Below are 22,371 nucleotides of genomic sequence, written 5' to 3'. Positions count from 1 at the left end.
ACCCCGGTAAGCCTAGCCGGTGGCACTGTGCAGGGCTCTCCCTGGCCAGGGGTTGCCCGTGTCCGCCTGCCGTTCCATAGGAATAGACGGAGTTCCATCCTTAGTCTTCCCCCTTCCGAGTCCGACGTCACGGGTCCTCCATCAGCCTCCAAATAAGGGCTTCCTGCACTCCATATATGGCCATGTACGTCACGGGGTGGGCGGGCTTAGGCGGCTACGAACCCTTTATATAGGAGCGGATCCCAGGGAGCCGCGAGAGATTCCAGCAGGCAGGACTGGGGGAGCCGTGCGGTGGATTACAGAACCGGCGACAACCCCAGCAGCAGCCGCCAACCTACCTTTCCATAGCCACCTATCCCAAGCAACACTTGGTGTATTATCACAATAACACACAGTCTCCCCGTCCATAGCCCAGTGTGCATGCACGCGCAGCCTCTTCTCCTCTAAGGTTCCAGGAGGACCTTGATGGCAGTTGCCAAGGCAGAGATGCTCATCTCCCCTCTGCAGATCTCCGACCCGTTCGGTTCTTTCCCACATTCCCCCACCATGGATAACTACCCCAAACTGGAAGAGATGATGCTCCTCAACTCAGGGGGATCCCAGTTCCTGGGCGCCACAGTCCCCGAGGGCAACGGATTTAACTCCTCGGGGGATGGAGCTGACCACTTCGACCACCTGGCAGCAGGTAAGCATTGCACCCCCTCCTACCCATACATGTCATTGTGTGCCATGGATCGCTCAGTGTGTGTGTGTGTGTGCATGTGAACGTGTTGTGTATGTGTGCAGAGGGCTAGTCATCCATCTCGGTGGAGGGTTTTATTCTAGGCTGTGCACACTGATTGTGCCCTGAATACTAAACACTGGGGTGGCAGGGAATTCTGTTTGCGTCAGATCATGCAGAATCCTGGGGGGTGGTAAGACAGCAGAAGGGTGATGGGGAGGATGGTGATGAGCATGTTCTCCACACCTAGGCTTTGACAGTTTGCTGTGTGATGGGTGCCTCTTGTGTCCAGCATGTAACCGGTGCTGCTCTATTTCTTTCAGATGCCTTCTCTGAAATGTCACTGCACAACGACAAGACAGGGATCGAGACCAGCTATGCCAACCAGACCAACAGATTGCCATCCCTGACCTACACTGGTCGCTTCTCCTTGGAGCCTGCACCCAACAGCAGCAACACCCTGTGGCCAGAGCCCCTCTTCAGCTTGGTCAGTGGACTGGTGGGCATGGCCAATATGCCCAGCACCTCAACTCCTTCATCTTCTCCTTCTTCATCTTCTTCTTCCTCCCAGAGCCCTCCATTGAGCTGCTCTGTACATTCAAGTGACAGCAGCCCCATCTACTCTGCAGCACCTACCTTTCCTAACTCCAACCAAGAGCTTTTCTCTGATCAATCAGGACAGTCCTTTCCCAATGTTTCAACTGCTTCGATCCAATATCCACCCCCTGCCTACCCTGTGACCAAGACCAGTTTCCAGGTGCCAATGATCCCAGACTACCTGTTTCCACAGCAACAGGGAGATGTCAGTATGGTGTCTCCTGATCAGAAACCCTTCCAGGCTATAGAAAACAGAGCCCACCAGCCTTCCCTCACCCCCTTGTCCACCATCAAGGCCTTTGCTACACAGACTGTTTCCCAAGATCTCAAGACTATCAATAACAACAGTTATCAATCTCAACTCATCAAGCCAAGCAGAATGAGGAAATACCCCAACCGCCCAAGTAAGACCCCACCGCACGAGAGACCTTATGCTTGCCCCGTTGAGTCTTGTGATAGAAGGTTCTCCAGGTCTGATGAACTGACAAGGCACATCCGGATCCACACTGGGCAGAAGCCCTTTCAGTGCCGCATCTGCATGCGAAATTTCAGCAGGAGCGACCACTTGACAACTCATATTCGCACACACACAGGGGAAAAGCCATTTGCTTGTGACATTTGTGGTAGAAAGTTTGCCAGAAGTGATGAGAGAAAAAGGCACACTAAAATTCACTTGAGGCAAAAGGACAAAAAGAACGATAAGGCAACTCCTGTCTCTGTTGCATCTCCCATCTCTTCCTATTCCCCATCAGCCTCAACATCTTACCCATCTCCAGTGCCAACATCCTATTCTTCTCCCGTATCTTCTTCCTACCCCTCGCCAGTCCACAGCTCTTACCCGTCTCCTTCCTCGGCCGTTACATACCCCTCCGTTACCTCCACCTACCAGGGCCCAGGTATCTCCAGCTTCTCATCTTCAGTGGTCACCAACTCCTACAATTCACCGGTGTCCTCCGCACTTTCCGATATGTCCATCACATATTCTCCAAGGACAATTGAGATCTGTTGAGAGTTTGCAGTGACAAGTGCAAAACCTTAATAGGCACAAACTGAAGACTTCCAAAGCATGGTCACTGAGTGGGAGATTAATGATGACTTGACTGTCTTGAAAACAAAAACAAACAGAAAGGCCATTATAAACTAATAAGCTTCAAATGCCTAAGAAACTGCCATTTTAATTTCCCATTCTTTTCAAAAAGACTTAATTTGCATGAATAATTAAAATAATTTCAACATGATCCTTTTAAAGATCAACTTTTATTTGCATAAAGGGATTTTTACTATATACATAATGTATATTGTACACGTGCAAGTTTTTTGTTTACTTTTTTTATGCTTTTTTTTTTTTTGGTACTTTTGTTGTGAATTTTTTTTTCTCCCTCCTTTGCATATTCATGTGGTATTATTTGAAATCGATAGGGATGCTGTTTGTAAATGGTATCTATCTTGTGAAAAATGCTACCATGACTTTTTTTCAACTTATTTGAGGATCAGCACTTATGTATTCGAGCATGTGGAAGAGTATTGTTTTGTTCCTCTTTATTTTTTATGTTATTTTGTTTTGTAAATATCATCAGATGGTACTCGCATATGTAAAAAAAAAAAAAAAAAAAAAAGACGTTTTGTTATCTAGTAACTTGGTGCCTTTTTTGTGAAGCCTTGCTGATGTCCTGGCACGTGCATTTGCGTGTATTGATGCATTGCATCTAGCCTTAAAGGTGTAAGGGAATTCTATTAAAGAATGTATCAAAGACCTGTCAAAGGTACAGAGAGGGAACTGAAGCACAGCTTCGTTTATGTAGAATGTAAGCAAAAACTCAAAAAGTCTATTTTTGTAATTGAAATGTAAATTTATATATATAAATATATATATATATATAAATATATATATTCAAGCGATGGAATGTTGTAGTTACCTACTGAGTAGGCATGGAATTTTTTGTATGTTATAAACATGCAGTTCATTATTTTGTGTTTTTTATTTTTACTTATATTTGTGTTTGTTTTAAACAAAGTGACTGTTTGGCTTAAAACACATTGAATGCGCTTTACTGCCAATGGGATATTTGGTGTACAACATATCCTTGAGAAAACAATAAAATACCTAAAATATTTTATTTCTTCTGGTTAACGAGTTTTATTGCTGGGCTGAATGTGCCTTGGGTTTGGGAAGGTGTATTTATGAAGGTGAATCTTTGTTAGAGGGGTAGGTTGTAATGAAAACAACCTGTAAGCCCTCCTGCTGTTTCAGAACTACAAGTCCCATGAGGCATTGCAGGGATGACAGTTACAAGCATGGCTCCTAAAGGCAAAGGCATGATGGGACTTTTAGTTCTGCAACAGATGGGGGGCCACATGTTGAGCACCCATAACTGTTATTGCTGTCTCAACTGAAGCCTCAGTAAAAAAAATACCTTTACCTTCAATTAAGGTGTATGCTGTTTAATTGAGAATCAGCAGGTGTGTGAGATTTACACTGACAGCAGACAACTAATTCAACTTTTCTCCTGTAGAACTTGATTTACTAAAGAAGTACAGACATACCCCACGTTTAAGTACACAATGGGGTTTATTTACTAAAGCTGGAAAATCAGGCTCACTTCTGCATAGAAACCAATGAGCTTCCAGGTTTTATTGCCAAAGCTTAATTGAACAAGATGGGGTTAGAAGCTCATTGGTTTCTATGCAGAATTGAGCCTGATTTTGTACCTTCCAACTTTATTAAATAAACCCCATTGTGTACTTAAAAGTGGGGTATGCCTGTAGAATGTTTTCACTTTGCAAGGCCAGTGTTCATTTAGCTTGTATAAGTACGGCTGGCCATACACGGAGCAAATTTTTTTTCTCTAACCACAGGTTGCAGGAAAGAAGTTTGCTTGATCCCCCTCATCAACACAGGGGAATGCCTCCTGCCAGGCCATTGTATTCCCGCGGGGGAAGCCATCCCCACCGGGAGAAGACGGTGATTATTTCTAGCGGCTATAGCATCCGCTAGCGATATTCACAGGTAAAACCCAGCATGCTGGTTGTACCCAAGTTGATCAACTTTGTACATTCAGCTTGCCCATACACAGTTCAAATTTTGCTGAAACGGCCGAGATTCAAACCATGTGTGGCCTGCCCAAGGTGAAGTTGCGTTCACTTTAATCATCCAATCAAGCACAAGCTCAATATACTTTCTATTGTTTGCCTTGCATCAGGGTATGCAGAGTATTTACTAAGCCAAGAGAACACTTTCTACTCCATTAGTATATCAACCCAATTGTGTCCAATGGCTCCATACACAAATCTGAAGCCTCGTACACACGACCGAGAAACTCGACGGGCGAAACACATCGTTTTGCTCGTCGAGTTCCTTGTTAGGCTGTCTAGGATCTCGGCGAGCCAAATTTCCCCATTCCTGTCGAGGAAAAAGAGAACATGCTCTCTTTTTGGCTCGACGAGATCCTCGACAGTTTCCTCGTCAAAGTGTACACACGACCGGTTTCCTCGGCAAAAAAAAAAAAACAGCAAGTTTCTTGCTGGTTTTTGCCGAGAAACTCGGTCGTGTGTACGAGGCCTAAGGCATTATCATGTACTTGTTTAGTTAAAGCGGAGATTCACCCAAAAGTGAACCTCCGCTTTTCGGAACCCTCACCCCCCCCCTCCGGTGTCACATTTGACACCTTTCAGGGGGGAGGGGGTGCAGATTCCTGGTATAGACTCCCACGGGAGTACGGCCCCTCCGCGTGTTCTGGGAAACACTCGGCTCCCAGAACACAACGGGGACCAGTGGGAACGGTGCAGCGTGACTCGCGCATGCGCAGTAGGGAACCGGGCAGTGAAGCCTCAGCGCTTCACTTCCCGATTTCCTCACCAAGGATGGCGGTGGGGGAAGCCGAAAGCCGACGGCTGCCGACATCGTGGGTTACCTGGACAGGTAAGTGTCCATTTTTTAAAAGTCAGCAGCTGCTGTATTTGTAGCTGATGGCTTATACATTTTATTTTTTCAGGTGAACCACTGCTTTAAAGCTGAACATAGACATCTGATTGTACAATCTCCTTTAGGGTCACCATGCACATTACACTCTTATGTAATATTTGAATCTATCTAATCAATATTAATCATTCTGTATGCATTCAGACATGACACTACATCCTTGTTGGTAGATCTAAAAGAGATTGTATAGTCAATGGTCAGCCTTAGAGCCCATTCACACGGGGCGACTCGTCAGGGGCGACAGCCGCCTGACAAGTCGCGTTGTGCTCTGTTCAATAGAACCGCTCCTACTTAGAAAAAGGTTCTTGCACGACTTTGGGGGCGACTTGCATTGCCTTCCATACAGAAGTCATTTTGCAAGTCGCCTCTGAAGTCGTCTTCAGGTCGCCTTGCCGAGTGGCCCCCAAAGCCCCTGTGTGAATGGGCTCTTAAACTCACCACATATATTACAATCTGAGTGTACAAAACTCTGTACAGTAGTGCAAAGGCCTGCTTCAACGGCTACAAATTGGTTGATTAACATAGGCAGGTGCTCATATTACATAGTTTTGGTAAAGTCAGCCATACATGGATCGAAAATTCGACTGGTTCAGCAGAATTTCGATCCACGTATGGGCAGGCTAATTGTACCCAAGTTGATCTAACTATCGATCAACTTGGGTGCAACCAGCCTGTTAGCCACTAGCAGTAATCATTGTGTTCTCCTGGCTGGTAAGGCGCCCCATGCCACCCGCCAGCGGCAGAACACAAGAGTGCTGCAGAAGGCATTCCCCCATCAACACCGAATGTTGAAGCGGGAACTGAGCAATTTTCTTTCCTTTCACCCGAGGTGGAAATTAAGTAAAATCAAATGATTTTTGAATCATGAATCATTTTTTCTTGTACAACTTTCCTTTAGATTTACAAAAACCATATAATATGAGGTCACACCTAAACACTTTCAATTTGTGTGCAATCAGGCAGGTTCTTGCACTACACAGTTGAAGGTAAATCTAAAGACAATTGAATAAGAAAATTGTATGGTGTATGGCCAGCTTTAATCTGAAGTTGATTATACGAAGATTGTATGGTGTGTGGTACGCTTAGATGTACCAAAACAATGTAGCACGAGGGCCTGCCTGAACAATCCATGTGAATACACTGTACAATCAGATTATAATCTGTATGGTCAAATTTAGGCTGGCCATACATTATACAATTACAATTAATTGTGCAATATAAAATTCTCCTTTAGATTTACCAAAACCATATAAAATGAGTTCAAAACACTTTAAATTTGTATCCAATCAGACAGGCCCGCATAGTTGAAGGTAAATCTAAAGGAAATTGAACAAGAAATCTGTATAATGTATGCCCAGCTATAGACCTAACCTTGGCCTTCTGCATGTAAACTTTGCAGCCATCGCTCTACATCCAGGATGGTGTTGTTAGACCTATGCCAGACCTGGAATAGCTGGGCATCTCTTCATCTGGATCATTGCCAGCATAGGTGGCCCTACTGATGGCAAAGTTACTTCTAGTATAGTGGCCACGATCATTTGACAATGCAAGCCCCATTACTACATCAAAATACGAGAAATAAGTACCTAATGCAGGAATTGGGAACATGAACCTCTCTTCTTCTGTGGCATAAGAGAATCTATTAACAGGTTGTTATGGGCAGCAAAGATGGTGAATCTTTGGGATATTTCTGGATATACAGCACTTCATATATATAGGCTGTTATATCTATTTTTATTCTGGATGCATGGGCATCTGCTGAAATTTTTTCAGGAGGAGGCACTTTGGCAGCAGCGATACAGTCGCATTTAACCCTTTCTTCAAACGCTAGCGGGGGTTAAAAGTGCCCGCTAACGGCCGAATAGCGCAGCTAAAACGATGGTAAAATGCCGCTTTTTAGTGGCGCTTTACCGATAACGCGGCCAGCTGGCAGTGTGAAATAGCTCTTGAAATAATTCAGCTTCACTCAATGCCCATATAAATATAGCCTCTAGAGAATGTACAGACCCCCCCATTATGCACAGACCCCTCCATTCAGCACAGATGGACCCCCCTTCAGAACAGACCCCCCCCTTCAGCACAGATGGACCCCCTTTAAGCACAGACCCCCCTTCAGCACAGATGGACCCCCCATTCAGCACAAACCCCCCCTTCAGCACAGACAGACCCCCCTCCCCTTCCCATTCAGTACTTCAGATCAGCCATCAGAGAGGTACAGGCAGCAGGTTCCCTCCCCCTGTGTACACATAAACATTGGAGGGGGAGGCGGCTTTACTCTGCTTGCTGTGCCTGTGTGACATCCGACCCTGGACTGCTCAGACAGCCGGCGGCCGCGAGACTCTTCAACACCTTCTTGATTTTCCAGGGGGGGTTATTTGCCCCCCCCCTTGCCCTATGGAGCGGACGCCCATGTCTGAATGTAAAGCTGGTTATCCAGAGTAACACATACACATAGGGTTCCAAATACAGGTATGGCTTGTCTGTGGGGTATATGGGAAAATATTAACATTCAATACCAAAGAATGTCTATACAGGAATAAGTGATTTGTACAACAACGGCATGAATCCAAAGGTCTAAGCCCTGCAACATGGTGGAGAATGACAAACAAATATACAGAATGTCTACTATAGCCACTGAATTCCAAATTTTACAGCTTCTGTCAAAAAATGAAAAATAAGTCTATATAGTCATCTAGATTTAATGTACTGTAACTTCAATAGGAAAACTTTGAGGTCTTAGCACACCTGGAGATACGATTGTCTCTTAAGCAAACCATAGATGGATCAAAATTTGTCCAGTTTAGGAGGAATCTGCTGAAATTTGATCCATCTATGGGCAGGCTGGTTGTCCTGAAGTTTATCTGTCAATCAACTGCAGTATAACCAGCCTGACAGTTTTCCCCCCCTATACGATTACTGCTGGCACCTATAACCGCTAGCAGTAATCATTGTATTCTGATGGCAGGGAAACCTCCTGCTGTCAGAATACAATAGTGCAGGGGAAATCAAGCAATTTTCTTTCCTTCAACCCATGATTGAAGGGAAAAAAATTAACCTATAGCCAACCATACACGTTCAAATCTCAGCCGGTTCCTGGTGAATTCAGATTCAAATCATTAATGAGCAGGCTGAATATACCAAGGTAATCGATCAATCAGCTTGGGTACAACCAGCCAGCCTGATTCGTTTGCACTTATTGCAAGTGGCTGCTATAGTAGCCAGTAGCAATAATCACTGTTTTCTCCTGTAAACATCATTTAAGATGTTTACAAGAACCTAATTATGACTGGTCTTCTTTGGATCTACCAACAACTATGTAGTGTAGTGCAGGGGCCTGTCTTGATTGGATATAAATTATTTAAATAGAGTAGGTAGGTCCTCACATTACATAGTTCTGGTAAATCTAAAGTTGATTGTACAGTCAGATTGCTGTGTGTAGGGTGACCTCTAGTCCGAATTTGCTCGCTGTCATCTGGCTGACTTCACCTGATGCACTAGGGCAGGAGTGTCCAAACTTTTTTCAAAGCGGGCCAGATTTGATGAAGTGAACATGACCATTTTGCCTGACATTCTTTTTGAACCATTAAAATTAAATGCAAATGAACTAATACACTGCCCAACAAGAATTCTCTTGCCTTTTTGGCTGTGTGTGGTCAAGATTCTAAGGATGAGCTCAGGCGTGTTATTTGGATATACCGTATTTATCGGCGTATAACACGCACCTTAACTGTAAGAGGGAAGTTTCAGGATTTTTTTTTTCATTTTAAATAAATAATTGTGAAGCAAAATAAGGGTCATTGCCCATCAATGCAGCCTAATCAGTGCCTATCTGCAGCCTCACAAGTGCCATGAATGCAGCCTCACCATTGCCATGAATGCAGCCTCACCATTGCCATGAATGCAGCCTCACCATTTACATGAATGCAGCCTCACCATTTACATGAATGCAGCCTCACCATTTACATGAATGCAGCCTCACCATTTACATGAATGCAGCCTCACCATTTACATGAATGCAGCCTCACCATTGCCATGAATGCAGCCTCACCATTTACATGAATGCAGCCTCACCATTTACATGAATGCAGCCTCACCATTTACGTGAATGCAGCCTCTGAATGCACGATGCTCTGGGATTCGTTGGGGGCAACAAAAGAGATATGTATCCAATTTGCCAGTGGGGCCGCATTAAACCAGAACACGGGCCGCAATTGGCCCCCGGGCCGGACTTTGGACATGCCTGCACTAGGGGAAGGTTTTAGAAAAAAAAAGTAGGGGCCGATTACTTACCAAATTGTATGGTGACTTTTGCATAGTGAACTTCAATAAGGCTCTGATCACACCTGAGCATTTTGAAATCACAGGCAGAATCGCACGATTCTGCCCGTGATTCAAGAATCGCAGCAAAATGTGGGACGCCTTTGCAATGCTAATTATTTCTTAATGGCCCCCCCCAAACGCGGTGCGTATTTGCCACAAATTTTGTGTGACAAAGCGCACAAAAATCACATACATAAACTTAATGCCAAATGTACCTGGCTCTGTGCCAAAATTTGGTACATGAGCTTCCTTGGCAAGTTTTTGGATAGGGAGGCCCATTCAAATGAATAGTGGTGCTCCAAAAAATGCGCTACAAAAATGAACAAAAACATGGCACAACAAGTTTTACTGCAATACACTTAGATGTGAAAGGAGCCTTAGGTTGGCAAATAATTTGAAGCTGTGCCTTCTCTAAATGTTTATGCCAGGAAAGTTGAAAAAAAATAATTCTTGAACAAGGATGACGGATGTAAACACAGCTTCACCTTATTCACTAAGGCTATATTCACACTTGTGTGATTTGTCATTTGACTTTGGACATCCAAGTCGCATGACAAATCGAACACCATTCTATTCAATGGCATCCGTTCAAATCACTGCGACTTTGAAAAGGTGCCTGCACTACTTTGGTGTGACTTTTGATTGCAACTTTGATCCATAGAATGTAAAGACTAATCAAAATCGCTCCAAAAGTTGCACCACAGTGGTGCAGGCACCTTTTCAAAGTCGCTGTGATTTGAACGGGTGCCATCAAATAGAATGCTGTGCGATTCGTCATGTGACTTTGATGTACAAAGTCACATGACAAATTGCACAAGTGTGAGCTGTGTTAGATGCGCTAATGTGAAAGGAGCCTAAAGTGACAAATTCACATTGCAAAGTAAACAGTCTCTACTAGGGTTGTCCCGATACCACTTTTTTAGGACCGAGTACAAGTACCGATACTTTTTTTCATGTAGTCGCCGATACCGAATACCGATACTTTTTTTAAATGTCATGTGACAGTTTTCAAACCACAATACAGACTAAGGATATTTTCTTTAGAATTATGAAGAACTCTAACTCAAGACATTATAAAAGAATAAAAATGAGTAAAAATGAATAAAAATGTTTTATTTGCTTGTCACGCAGTAGTAAAAAACTCAAAGAATTTTCATAGAACATGTTGATAAATACAAAAAAAGTATTCTATTTAGGTATCGGGAGCATTTGCGCGAGTACGAGTACTCCCGCAAATACTCGGTATCGGTCCCGATACCGATACTAGTATCGGTATCTGGACAACCCTAGTCTCTACTCCTTTAGTAAATCAACCATAGTGTGTAATGTCAGGCAGTTGACAGGGCGACTGTCAAACTTCCTTTGAACAATGAGATCCCTTTCACACTGGGGCCGCGACCACATTAGCGCTAAAGCGCCGCTCGTTTCAGTGGCACTTTAGCGCTGTTTAAGCAGTGCTTTTCGGACGCTAGCAGGGCACTTTTAACCCCAAAGAAGGGGTTAAAAATTCCTGTGTTGGGGCGCTTCCAAAGCGTTGATTGCAATGGGCAGGAGCATTTGGGGGTTTTGGGAGCGCTATATATACGGCCATTCCATTATCTATACTGAAAGGTTCTTTTTAAATTAGTGTTTTTTTTAATATATATATATATATATATATATATAAAATGACTGGCTTGAAGAAGTCTTCCTTCAATTATTATTAAAGGGGTTGTAAAGATTTGCATTTTTTCACCTTTATGCATCCTATGCATTAAGGTGAAAAAAACATCCGATGCTTACAAGCCCCCCAGCCCCCCGTTTACTTACCTGAGCCCTCGAAAGTCCTGCGTTGTGAATGCGCTTGCTTCTCGGCCCGGTCTTCTCAGCTGTTCTCGGCTTTTCAGTGGAGATTGATAGCAGTGCAGCCATTGGCTCCCGCTGCTGTCAATCTAATCAATGACTCGGTGCGCCGGGGGGGTGGGGACGAGTTATACACTCGGTGAATATGGCCGTCACTGTATCACACAGGAGTGCGCCCGCAAGCTAACCCCCTTGGGAGAGCGCTTCCCAGAAAGGGGGTTAGCTCTTGCGAGGAGGAGCTGAGACAGCCGCTGAGGGACCCCAGAAGACGTGGATCGGGGCCACTCTGTGCAAAACGAGCTGCACAGTGGAGGTAAGTATAACAGAAAAAAAAAAGAACCTTTACTAACCACTTAATGTGTTGTGTTCCCCTGGGGAACACACATGTAGTACTTTGGGGTCAATTCACCTAGAGATAAATACCACATTGATTTTTTAATAAAAAAAACCTTGTGCAGTATTTATCTTGAAAAATAGTCAATTCGCTTAAAGATGTACGTTATTTAACAAATGCGTTAAAATATTTATGTTTTGCGATATTTAGGTGTTCAGTATTTGTTTTTTCACATTTTTTTTTTTAGAATACGGTTTTGTAAATGAATGCACACAGAAATATGGTGAAACTGAACACATTGTAGTGTGCTTTCATCCGAAAAATGATCTCCCTCTGGTGAAAATTTCTGAGCTTAGGGCAGATCATTTTCATGCTGATACATTGTAAGCTTTACTGGTCAGTGCAGATGACTAAAGAATGACTTTAATGATTTCTCTCATTTTTCTTTCCAATATTTTCATAGAAATTTTGAACAAATATGTGATTAAACTTGTGGACAATACAGATATGCAACTGCTTATTACAAGAATGATAGCATAAGTATTCCATCCAATCATCAAACAATAACATTTAGTTTGTCAGTCAAACGCTATAGGCCAGGGGTACCCAACTAGTGGCCCGGGGGAACACATGTGGCCCGCGGAGCCCTCTGATGTGGCCGGCGACCTCCTGCTCTGGGATGGAATAGAATTTGGAAAATTTATTCTTACCTGAAATTTTCTTTTCCTGTAGTCCGTAGGCGGCACACAATGGGTTAAGCTTTCTTCTAACCCCTAAAGGAAGAAAGAACTAAACTAGCAGTGAGACAAGTTAAATCAATTAATTAACTGCAGTGAGTCCACCTGTCCTGAGCCTATAAACCGCCCCCAAGAACACAGACACACGTATTTTATGCAGCAATAGAGTAATTTTAATGGGAGGGAAAACCTGTGCCGCCTACGGACTACAGGAAAAGAAAATTTCAGGTAAGAATAAATTTTCCTATTCCTGGTCGTCCTACGGCGGCACACAATGGGATTTGCAAAGCAGTGCAAAAAAGAAAAGGGGGGGAGATCAATGGTTTAAGGCACCCTGAAGCACTCTCGAGCCAAAGGCTGATTCCTCGGACGATACTACATCGATTCTGTAGTGCTTTATGAAGGTGTTCGGTGAAGCCCATGTCGCCGCCTTACAGATCTGGTCCATTGGAACATGATACCTCTCGGCCCAGGACGCAGCTGTAGCTCTTGTAGAGTGAGCTCTTAGGAGAAGAGGGGAATCCTTGCCTTCTAAAAGGTAACAGTGTTTGATAGTGTCTCTTATCCACCTCGCCAGCGAAAATTTACTTGCTTTTTTCCCCTTGTTTGGCCCTTGGAATTGCAGGAACAGAGCCTCAGACTGTCTGATAATTCTTTTAACATCCAAGAGGTGTAGGCCATTTTCAGAACCATCTTTGAACACAGGCAAAAAATTTCCTGATTGATATTCGAGGAGGTGGAAACCTTGGGAAGGAAACCCGGTATAGTTCTTAGAATTACTGCATCCGAAAGCAGCCTGAGATAGGGTTCCTTGGACGACAGGGCCTGAAGCTCACTTATTCTTCTGGCGGACGTAATTGCTACCAGAAAGGAACATTTGAAAGTAAGGAACCTTAAGGATGAACTCTCCAGAGGCTCGAAGGGAGGTGATGTTAACCTCTTTAGCACTAAGGGCAAGCTCCAGGCTGGTAACGGTTTATGGAAGGCTGGTCTTATTTTATTAATTGCTTTGAAAAACCTGCTGACAAGGGGTGTTTTTGAAAATATTCCATTCAGGCAGGAGTTAATGGCAGTCAGCTGGACCCTCAGAGTGTTTGGCTTTAGACCCTTTTGGAAGCCCTCCTGTAAAAACTGTAAGAGAGATGCTACTTGCTCAGGAGAAGATGAAGTCCTGGCGCACCATGCCGAGTAGAGGGACCACACTCTACTGTAGACTTTCAAGGTAGCGGGCTTCCTAGAAGCTAGGAGGGTAGCTATAACCTCCTGCGATAGGCCTTGAGCCGTCAAGGATCTGAGTTCAAATTCCATGCCGTAAGCTGGAGTTTCTCGAGGTCCGGATGGAGCACCCCTGATTGGAGAAGAAGGTCCTTCTGGATGGGTAATTTCCAGACCTGGTTCCTTGCCATATTCAAGGCTAGTGGAAACCATGCCCTCCTGGGCCAGAATGGTAGGATTACTACTGCCCTCACTTTCTCGTTCCAAATCTTCTGCAACACCTTCGGGATCAATGGAATCGGGGGAAAGATGTAAACGAAAAGATTCTTCCAGCTTATCGATAGAGCATCTATCGCTAGCGGGTCCCCCATACTGGAAAGGGAGCAAAACTGGGGAAGCTTCTTGTTCTGGGAGTTCGCCATAGCATCCAATTCGGGCAAGCCCCACTTGGAGGTGATCTTCCTGAAAACCAGAGGGTTCAGCTCCCACTCCCCCGGCAAGATCGAGTTTCTGCTGAGCCAATCCGCTCTTACATTGTCCACACCTCTGATGTGTGTGGCCGTCAGGGAAAGAAGGTTCTCCTCCGCCCAGAGCATGATGCGGGCACACTCCTCCTGCATAGAGGGGCTCCGTGTTCCTCCTTGTTTGTTCAGGTAGAAAACTGTGGCTAAGTTGTCTGACTGAACTTGAACCGCCTTGTGGAGAACCTCGGGTCTGAAATGGATGAGTGCCTTCCTGATTGCCGTAAGCTCTTTCAAGTTCGAAGACATCTGAAGCTCTTTCTGAGACCAGGCTTCTTGTACCCAACGGTCCCCCACATGGGCACCCCAGGCTGAGCCTGAGGCATCCGTGGTGAGGACCGTCTGAATCTGAGCCCTGAGGGACCTGCCCCACAGGAAGCGTTGAGGGTGTATCCACCAAATGAGATCCTTCCTCACTACAGGAGAAATATTGATAGTCCTTTCCAAGGATTCTCGGTTCCTGTCCCATTGGGACAGAATGCAGTTCTGAAGCATTCTGAAATGGGCCTTGGCCCATGGAACAGCCTCCAGGGATGAAGTCATCATACCCAAAACCCTCATCGCTCTCCTTACTGAGCAGTGTTTGATTTCTAGGAGATCCTGTATCGCTTGTTGGACATTGGAAGTTCTCTGATGAGAAAGGAACAGCTTCATCTGAAGTGTGTTTATTGTGAACCCAAGGTAGGGAATGATCTGAGCCGGAATCAGAGAAGACTTCTTTACGTTCACAATAAAACCGTGGGAGTCCAGCATTTGAAGGGTCTTGAGAAGATGATGTCTCAACATAGCTTCTGAGGGGGCCCTGACTAGCCAATCGTCTAGATAGGGTGTTACACATATCCCCTGTAGGCGAAGGGCCGCCGTCAGGACCACCACCACCTTTGTAAAAACTTGAGGTGCCGAGGTGATGCCAAATGGTAGGCAAGTGAACTGATAATGGAGAATCTGGTGGTTGAATAGCAGAGCGAACCGTAGATACTTCCTGTGAGATCTTAGGATAGGGATGTGCAAGTATGCGTCCTGAAGGTCGACTGACGCTAGGAAGTCTCCCTCTTCTATGTTCGCAATGGCAGACCGAATTGACTCCATTCTGAACTTGCGTTTCACAAAAAAACGGTTCAGGAAAGAGAGATCTATTACTAGCCTCCATCCTCCGGAGGCCTTTGGTACTGGAAATATCGGGGAGTAGAGACCTTGGAATTTCTCTTGATCCGGAACTTTTTCTAGAGCGTGCTTTTTTATGAACTCTTTCACTAATTCTAGGACTACTGGGTTGGAGGGTTTGTTGAGCATGAACTTCGGTGGAGGAAAAGAATCCAGCTCTAGAGAGTACCCTCTGGCAATGATGTCTGTTACCCAGGAGTCTGATGATGTCTTTTGCCAGATCTGAGAAAAAAACCTCAGCCTGCCTCCCACTGGAGGAGAGGCGCTGATGGCGTCAAGCTTCCTTGGGCTTGTTGAAGGGCTGCTTTTTGGCTGTCGCTGAATCCTGCTTCTTCTTATAGAAAGGTCTTCTGCCCCGAAAGGAATAATTCCTTTTCGGGGAGTATCTGGATCTTCCATAAAACGGCTTACTAGGCCTCTTCCTCTCCACAGGAAAGGTAGCATCTTTCTCCTCGTTGTAAGATTTGAGGATATCTTTCAAATGAGGACCAAACATGGATGAAGGATGGAAAGGCATGTTAACAAAACTGAACTTTGATGATAAGTCACCTGTCCATTGCTTTATCCAAAGCGCCCTCCTGGTCGCGTTGGATAAAGCGAGGGATCTGGATGAAAACTTTAGAACGTCCACAGGGGCATCACATAAGAATTCTGCAGCAGACTTCATTATGTTAATATCTTTCAATAAAGAGTCTCTAGGCACCCCTTCTTCTATATCTAGAGACAATTGGCTCAGCCAGACCCTTAGAGCTCTCGCTACCGGAATTGAGGAAGCTGCAATTTTTGAGGTGGAGGCTGCGGCTAGGTAACTTTTTTTGGCTAAGCTATCTGCCTTGCGTTCTAAAGGGTCAGATAATTTGGAGGATTCATCTGAGGGAAACAGAGACTTCCTAACCATCCGGGCAGCCGCCAGATCGAGCTTGGGTGGGTTTTCCCATTCGGATGAAACTTTAGGATCCAACCTGTAAGAAGATTTAAAGCGGGCCCCCACATCAGTTTTCCTGTCAGCGTTGGGCCAGTCCTTTTTAAACCAATCACTAAGAATGGGGTGAAAAGGAAATCTCATCTCCGGAACCTGAGGAAAATAATATAGTTGATCCTTCTTCGGCCTGGCCGATACGTCTTTGGAGGATTCTATAGTGTCCTTTACTGCCGACAGTAACTTAGGAACCTTATCCTTATGTAACAGATACAAATCGTCATCCAGATCCTCAAACAGAATTTCCTGATACGAAGAGGAAGCGGTACATTCCCCTGAGGAGGAGATAGATGCAGCGGGGGAAATATCTCTGGAACTTCTTTTCCTTTTCTTGGGCACCAGAGAGTCCTTAATTTCTTTAAATGTATTGGACATTTCCCCTTTAAACCATGCTAGAAATGAATTGGCACCATCAGGTTGATTTAAACAAGATACACAGGTGTTATCTGTATATGATTCTGGCATGGGCTGGTCACATTTGTTGCACAAGGTATGTTTGGACTTTCTCCTGACTTTTCCAGAGGATGCCATCTGGGAAAAGAAAAAAATGAGACAGAGAGAAAGTCCCCCCTTTAAAGTAAATGACTTCCACATTTTAATACCAAAAGGGCAATATAAGAATATGCTCCCACCTCTGACCGGCCGAGGAATCTGCTGCCTAGGCTGAGTGCAGCCATTGCAGACCTCGCCAGTCAGAAATAGTGAGGGGACCCCGACCGGAAGTGACGCTGCAGAGTTTCCAAACCCACAGACCTGGCTGCCCAAATATAGTACAAAAACAGTGCACATTTAGTCACAAAAAAATCGGGAATAATGATATATAATACCGCCGCACTGGCGCTTACATTCGTCCCTCCGGTCCTGGACGCGAACTCCGGAACTCCCGGAAGTGCGTCATCGGTGTGCGCGGTCCGCTGCGGCCACTTCCGGCCTATGGAGCGCAAACATCCCCGGTACCCATGTAGCCGTCGCAGAACGGGGATGCATGGCGGCTTCACCGGGATCAATTCCACTGCTGCCGGACCAGGGGATGACGGGGTGCAGGCTGAGGGACCGGAGGTAGCACCCGGTATACGGCCGCCCCATAGCTCAAGAATCCAGAAGCACCGGGGGTGAGCACTTGCCTCACGACTTCTTCATCTCTTCAAGGTAGGAAGAAAGAAAAAAATACGTGTGTCTGTGTTCTTGGGGGCGGTTTATAGGCTCAGGACAGGTGGACTCACTGCAGTTAATTAATTGATTTAACTTGTCTCACTGCTAGTTTAGTTCTTTCTTCCTTTAGGGGTTAGAAGAAAGCTTAACCCATTGTGTGCCGCCGTAGGACGACCAGGAAACTGTTATTAAAGGTCAGTTTATTACTAATCACAGTGTATATAGTATATGGGCATATCTGTTCTGCAGTGGTTACTGGGCTGCTTTCAAACTGATCCGCAGGTGCAGAGCAGTTTACCTGTGGGTTTACCTCCACTGAGCCATAGACTTCTGTTATTACCTGCGAGTTTGGTGAGCTTTCTGAAAGTGCACCAAACCTGCAGAATATAATAGAAGTCTATTGCAAAGTGCAGGAAAGCCAAAAAGGTACACTGCGTTGCACCCGTGGTCAGGGCCGTCTTTAATATGGTTTGGGCCCAGGGCAAACATTTTTTTTGGGCCCCCCCTCCAGCTTATTTTGGGCCTGGCTGGTTCACATGTATGTTTTGGCGGTCCTCATTTGTGCAGGTACAGCAGCCCATTGATTTGAATGGGCTGCCATGCCTTTGTTTCCTGCAGAAAAAGGTGCATTCAGCATTTTAAAAATACAGTTGCCTTGAAATCCATTCTGCTTTTGCCCCATGCTACTTACCTGCAGTTCTTGCACACACAAACGCACTGTGTTTTTAAAAGCGTGACCTAAACATCTAAAAATGCAGCAAGTTTGACAGTGCGGGAACTGCAGATAAGTCACAGCAGACAGCAGAATGGACAGACAGTGCTGTATTTCAGTGCTTGATGGGCATAGGCGTGCCGTGTGCGCAGCCTATTACATGAGGCATGCGCTTTTCTTTGCAGGAAACGCAGGCATGGCGGCCCATTCAAATGAATGGGCTGCTGTGCCTGCGCAAATGTGGGCCGCCAAAACACATACATGTGAACCAGCCAGGCCCAAAATAAGCCCATCAAGCAGTTAAATACAGACAGTAATGTCATCTGCTCTGAGGCTTTACTCAGCCTGGACTGCAGGTCTGGTCTGTTATTTAAAAAGTTCCTCTATTTTACACATGGCATGGCATGGGGTCCCATGGTGCTAAAGCAGAATGGACAGACGGTGCTGTGACCCCCATGCCATGCCATGCCATGTGTAAAATAGAGGAACTTTTTAAAACACTGACCAGACCTGCAGTGAATCATCAAATATTATAAAGACTTTGGGCACACTCTACAGAAAACTTCAATTTACAATATAGATTAGCAAACAGTGACATACCTTGAGGAGCAGGACATGAAGAAGTCAGCCTCAGGAAGAGCAAACTGGGGATGTTATAAAATCACATTCTAATTCACTTTTATATGCAAGCAGCACCCAGTGGCAGGAAGGGAGAAGTGCGCATCTAAAGGGAAGCCAGGGGTGCTGTACATTTTAAAACACTGGGAAGGGAAGCAGTACTGTCACTGGCTGCGTGCCGCTGATGATTTTCAGCCTGATTTGTGGGCAGCACAGGGGCTTAACGGGAGGCAGGGCCGCCATCAGGAATTATGAGGCCACTTACACAGCTTCAGGCATGGGCCCCCTGGAGCAGAGAACCGGGATGGGGGGTGCTGCCGCCTAAAATTAATAAAGCAGGGGGGGGGGGCTGCCGCAAATTTAGAAGCGGGGGGCCATTTACAAAAAAAGAAATAAAGAAAGAAATAAAGAAAAATATATATAAAAAAGGGGTGTAGCCATCCGGGGCCCTGGGGACCTCTGGGCCCTTTAATAAAAAGAAAAAAGAAATAAAAAATATATATAAAAAATATATTTTAAAAAGGGGGTTGCCATCTGGGGCCCTGGGGACCTCTGGGCCCTTTAATATATTTTTTTTAATAAAAATAAATTACAAAAAAAAGGGGGTTGCCATCCGGGACCTCTGGGCCCTTTAATAAAAAATATATATAAAGAAACATTTATAAAAAAAAAGGGGGGGTTGCCATCCAGGGCCCTGGGGACCTCTGGGCCCTTAAATAAAAAATAAATAAAACAATATATAAACAAAAATAAAAAAATAAACATTTATAAAAAAAATAAAGGGTGTTTGCCACATGGGGCCCTGGGGAACTCTGAGCCCTTTAATAAAAAAAAAGAATTATATATATATATATATATATATATATATATATATATATATATATATATATATATATATATATAAATATAAAAAGAAAAAAAAGAAATAAAATATATAAAAAAAATGTTTTTTATAAAAAATAAGGGGGGTTGCCATCCGGGGCCCTGGGGACCCCTGGGTCCTATAATAATAATAATAATAATAAACATTTATATATATATTATATATATATATATATATATATATATATATATATATATATATATATATATTTATATATATATATAAATAAAAAGATTTTTTTTATAAAAAAGGGGGGTTGTCATCCGGGGCCCTGGGGAACTATGGGCCCCTGGGGACCCCCAGACCTCTAAAAAAAAATTGGCCCTTTAATAAAAAATAAAATAAAAATATATTAAAAAATTGTCCGTTTAATAAAAATATATATATATATTTTTTTTTAATTTAAAAATAAATAAAAAAAGGGGGGGTTGCCATCTGGGGCCCTGGGGTCCTCCGGGCCCCTGGGGGCCTCCGGACCCCTAAAAAAAAAATTTTTTCAAAGGGGGTTGCTTTGGGCCCCCAACAGTGACAGGGCCCAGGGCACCTTCCCCATTTGCCCTGCGGTAAAGACGGCCCTGCCCGTGGTGCAGGTAAATCACAGCGCATCAGTGTGAAAGCAGACATGGGCCCCTTTCATACGGTTGGTCCGACAGTCTGACCAATTGGACCCTCCATTCACCTCAAGTAGTGGCAGACATAAACCGACTTGTGTCCTACCTCCAATCCGATCCGCAAAAAAAAAAAGGAGTATAGTGGGCTGTGTCCGTGTCCGCTCTGTATATGCAGAGCAGACACAGACATGCCATCCACCCGCTCCGCTCACTGTGGCCCGATTTGGTTACAAAGTCGCTTAAGTGTCCCTCGCTCTTCAAAAGGTTGGGCACCCCTGCTGTAGGGTATGTTGGTTAAGTAGGGTTACCCTTAATGTAATTATGGTATCAATTAGACCATGAAGACTGAGGCTGCGTACACACGGTCGGTCCATCTAATGAGAATGGTCCGACGGACCGTTTTCATCGGTTCACCGCTGAAGAAGACTGATGGTCTGATGTGCGTACACACCATCGTTTTCAAAACCGATCGGGTCAGAACGCGGTGACGTAAAACACACGACGTGCTGAAAAAAATGAAGTTCAATGCTTCCAAGTTTTCGCCGACTTGATTCTGAGCATGCGCGAGTTTTGAACCGATGCTTTTGCGTACTAACCATCGGTTTTGACCTATCGGTCAGCCGTCCATCGGTTCGATTTTAAAGCAAGTTTTCTTTTTTTGGACCGAAGGACAACAGACCGATGGGGTGTACACACGGCGGTTTGGACCGATGAAACTGAACTTCAGTCCGTTTTCATCGGTTTGGTCCGACCGTGTGTACGCGGCCTAAGCCGTGACTTCCTGGGAATGAGCTTCCTTGTCTTTAGTTAGCAGAAGTTCCTATTTATAGTGGGTTTGGAAAAGTCTAAGACTGTATCTAGAAAAATTGGAGGGTCTTGTGACTTCCATATTCCTGTCACAGAGCTGCTAATAAGATGTGTGTCACCACTTTCCGTCATTTTGGAGGTACTTGATCTAAATTTAGTACTGCTAGGGCTGGGATAGGTAGGATGGGGTAGCCTACTATTTGCATTAGCATTTGAAAAAAAAAATCCCAATAGGTTTGCAAGCTGGGGCAGTTCCACATTATGTGTAAAACTGTTCCTGTGTCGCCACACATTCTCCAGCATAGCAGAGTTGTGTGTCCTTTGAATTTGTCAAGGAGTGCAAGTGTCAAATATCAGCGTTGGGTTTGTTTTTGGGATTTATCAAATTTTTGTTGCGGTACTTACGGTACATTCAATATTTTACTTTGATGAATTGACTCTTTTATTATCTCATGCAATATTTCTGAAATGTACCTTTTTGTCCCATCTTCCTATGTGCTAAGCGTACATTCTGCAAATGCACCTCCTTGCTAGCTACGTTGTTGGACGCCTGTGGCGGTAAGAGGAGAGCCCTCTTCAAACTCATAGCTAGCCTTAGGGTACATTCACACCTGCGAATACACCTTCACTCCTATTAGATGCAAGAACCCCATCAGGAGTTCCCTCGATTAGGAATACGGTTATCTTCGATGAAGGAAGTGTCTAGTGTCTAGTGCCCCTCTGAAGCTTACTACAAGTATATGAAGTATACGTTTTAGGAGTGATATAATTATCAGCCTTTGAATTCCTTGACTTCTTATTACAACAGGGTGTGAATTTAGGGCTACTGTCCCCCCATTATGGCACAATGATACCTAATTTGACCACTTGGCGGGCCCTGAGGGTCCTTTGGAACATTGATCACGTTTGGGTGACATTGTATAAAGGTCCTACAAAAGCTCCAGAAGAAGCCATAATAATGGCGAAACATGTTGAGGCAACCAATTTTTGTATTGTGACCGTATGACTTTTCATGTTCTGGTTTTAAACTTTATTATTTTTTTTAACCATGTTTGTTTAAATAAAATTATGAAATTTGTAATATCAATTAGATTAAATTTTTTGCACCTCAAAACTCCCAATTTTGTTTCTTGGTATTTTTCACAATGTTAATTTCTTTTGAGTTGTCATTTGACACCC

The 22,371-nt window shown here is 44.3% G+C and overlaps 1 protein-coding gene across 1 annotated transcript; it reads left to right on the top strand.

The window, feature by feature from the left end:
* The first annotated feature begins 238 nt into the window (after positions 1-238).
* On the top strand, positions 239-3,435 carry EGR1 (early growth response 1). The gene is made up of 2 exons (XM_040344341.1): positions 239-685; positions 1,045-3,435. The coding sequence occupies exons 1-2, from the start codon at positions 466-468 to the stop codon at positions 2,325-2,327; spliced, it is 1,503 nt and encodes a 500-aa protein (XP_040200275.1). The 5' UTR covers positions 239-465; the 3' UTR covers positions 2,328-3,435.
* The last annotated feature ends 18,936 nt before the right edge of the window (positions 3,436-22,371 follow it).

The sequence above is a fragment of the Rana temporaria genome, chromosome 3 (assembly GCF_905171775.1).
Source record: "Rana temporaria chromosome 3, aRanTem1.1, whole genome shotgun sequence".
Taxonomy (NCBI): Eukaryota; Metazoa; Chordata; class Amphibia; order Anura; family Ranidae; genus Rana; species Rana temporaria.
This window is presented reverse-complemented; position numbering and strand designations above follow the sequence as displayed.

Excerpts from the sequence above, each read along its gene's own strand:
- EGR1 (XM_040344341.1), top strand. The coding sequence starts at position 466 with ATGGCAGTTGCCAAGGCAGAGATGCTCATCTCCCCTCTGCAGATCTCC. Across the intron at positions 686-1,044 it reads CTTCGACCACCTGGCAGCAG|ATGCCTTCTCTGAAATGTCA; the intron begins GTAAGCATTGCA and ends TATTTCTTTCAG.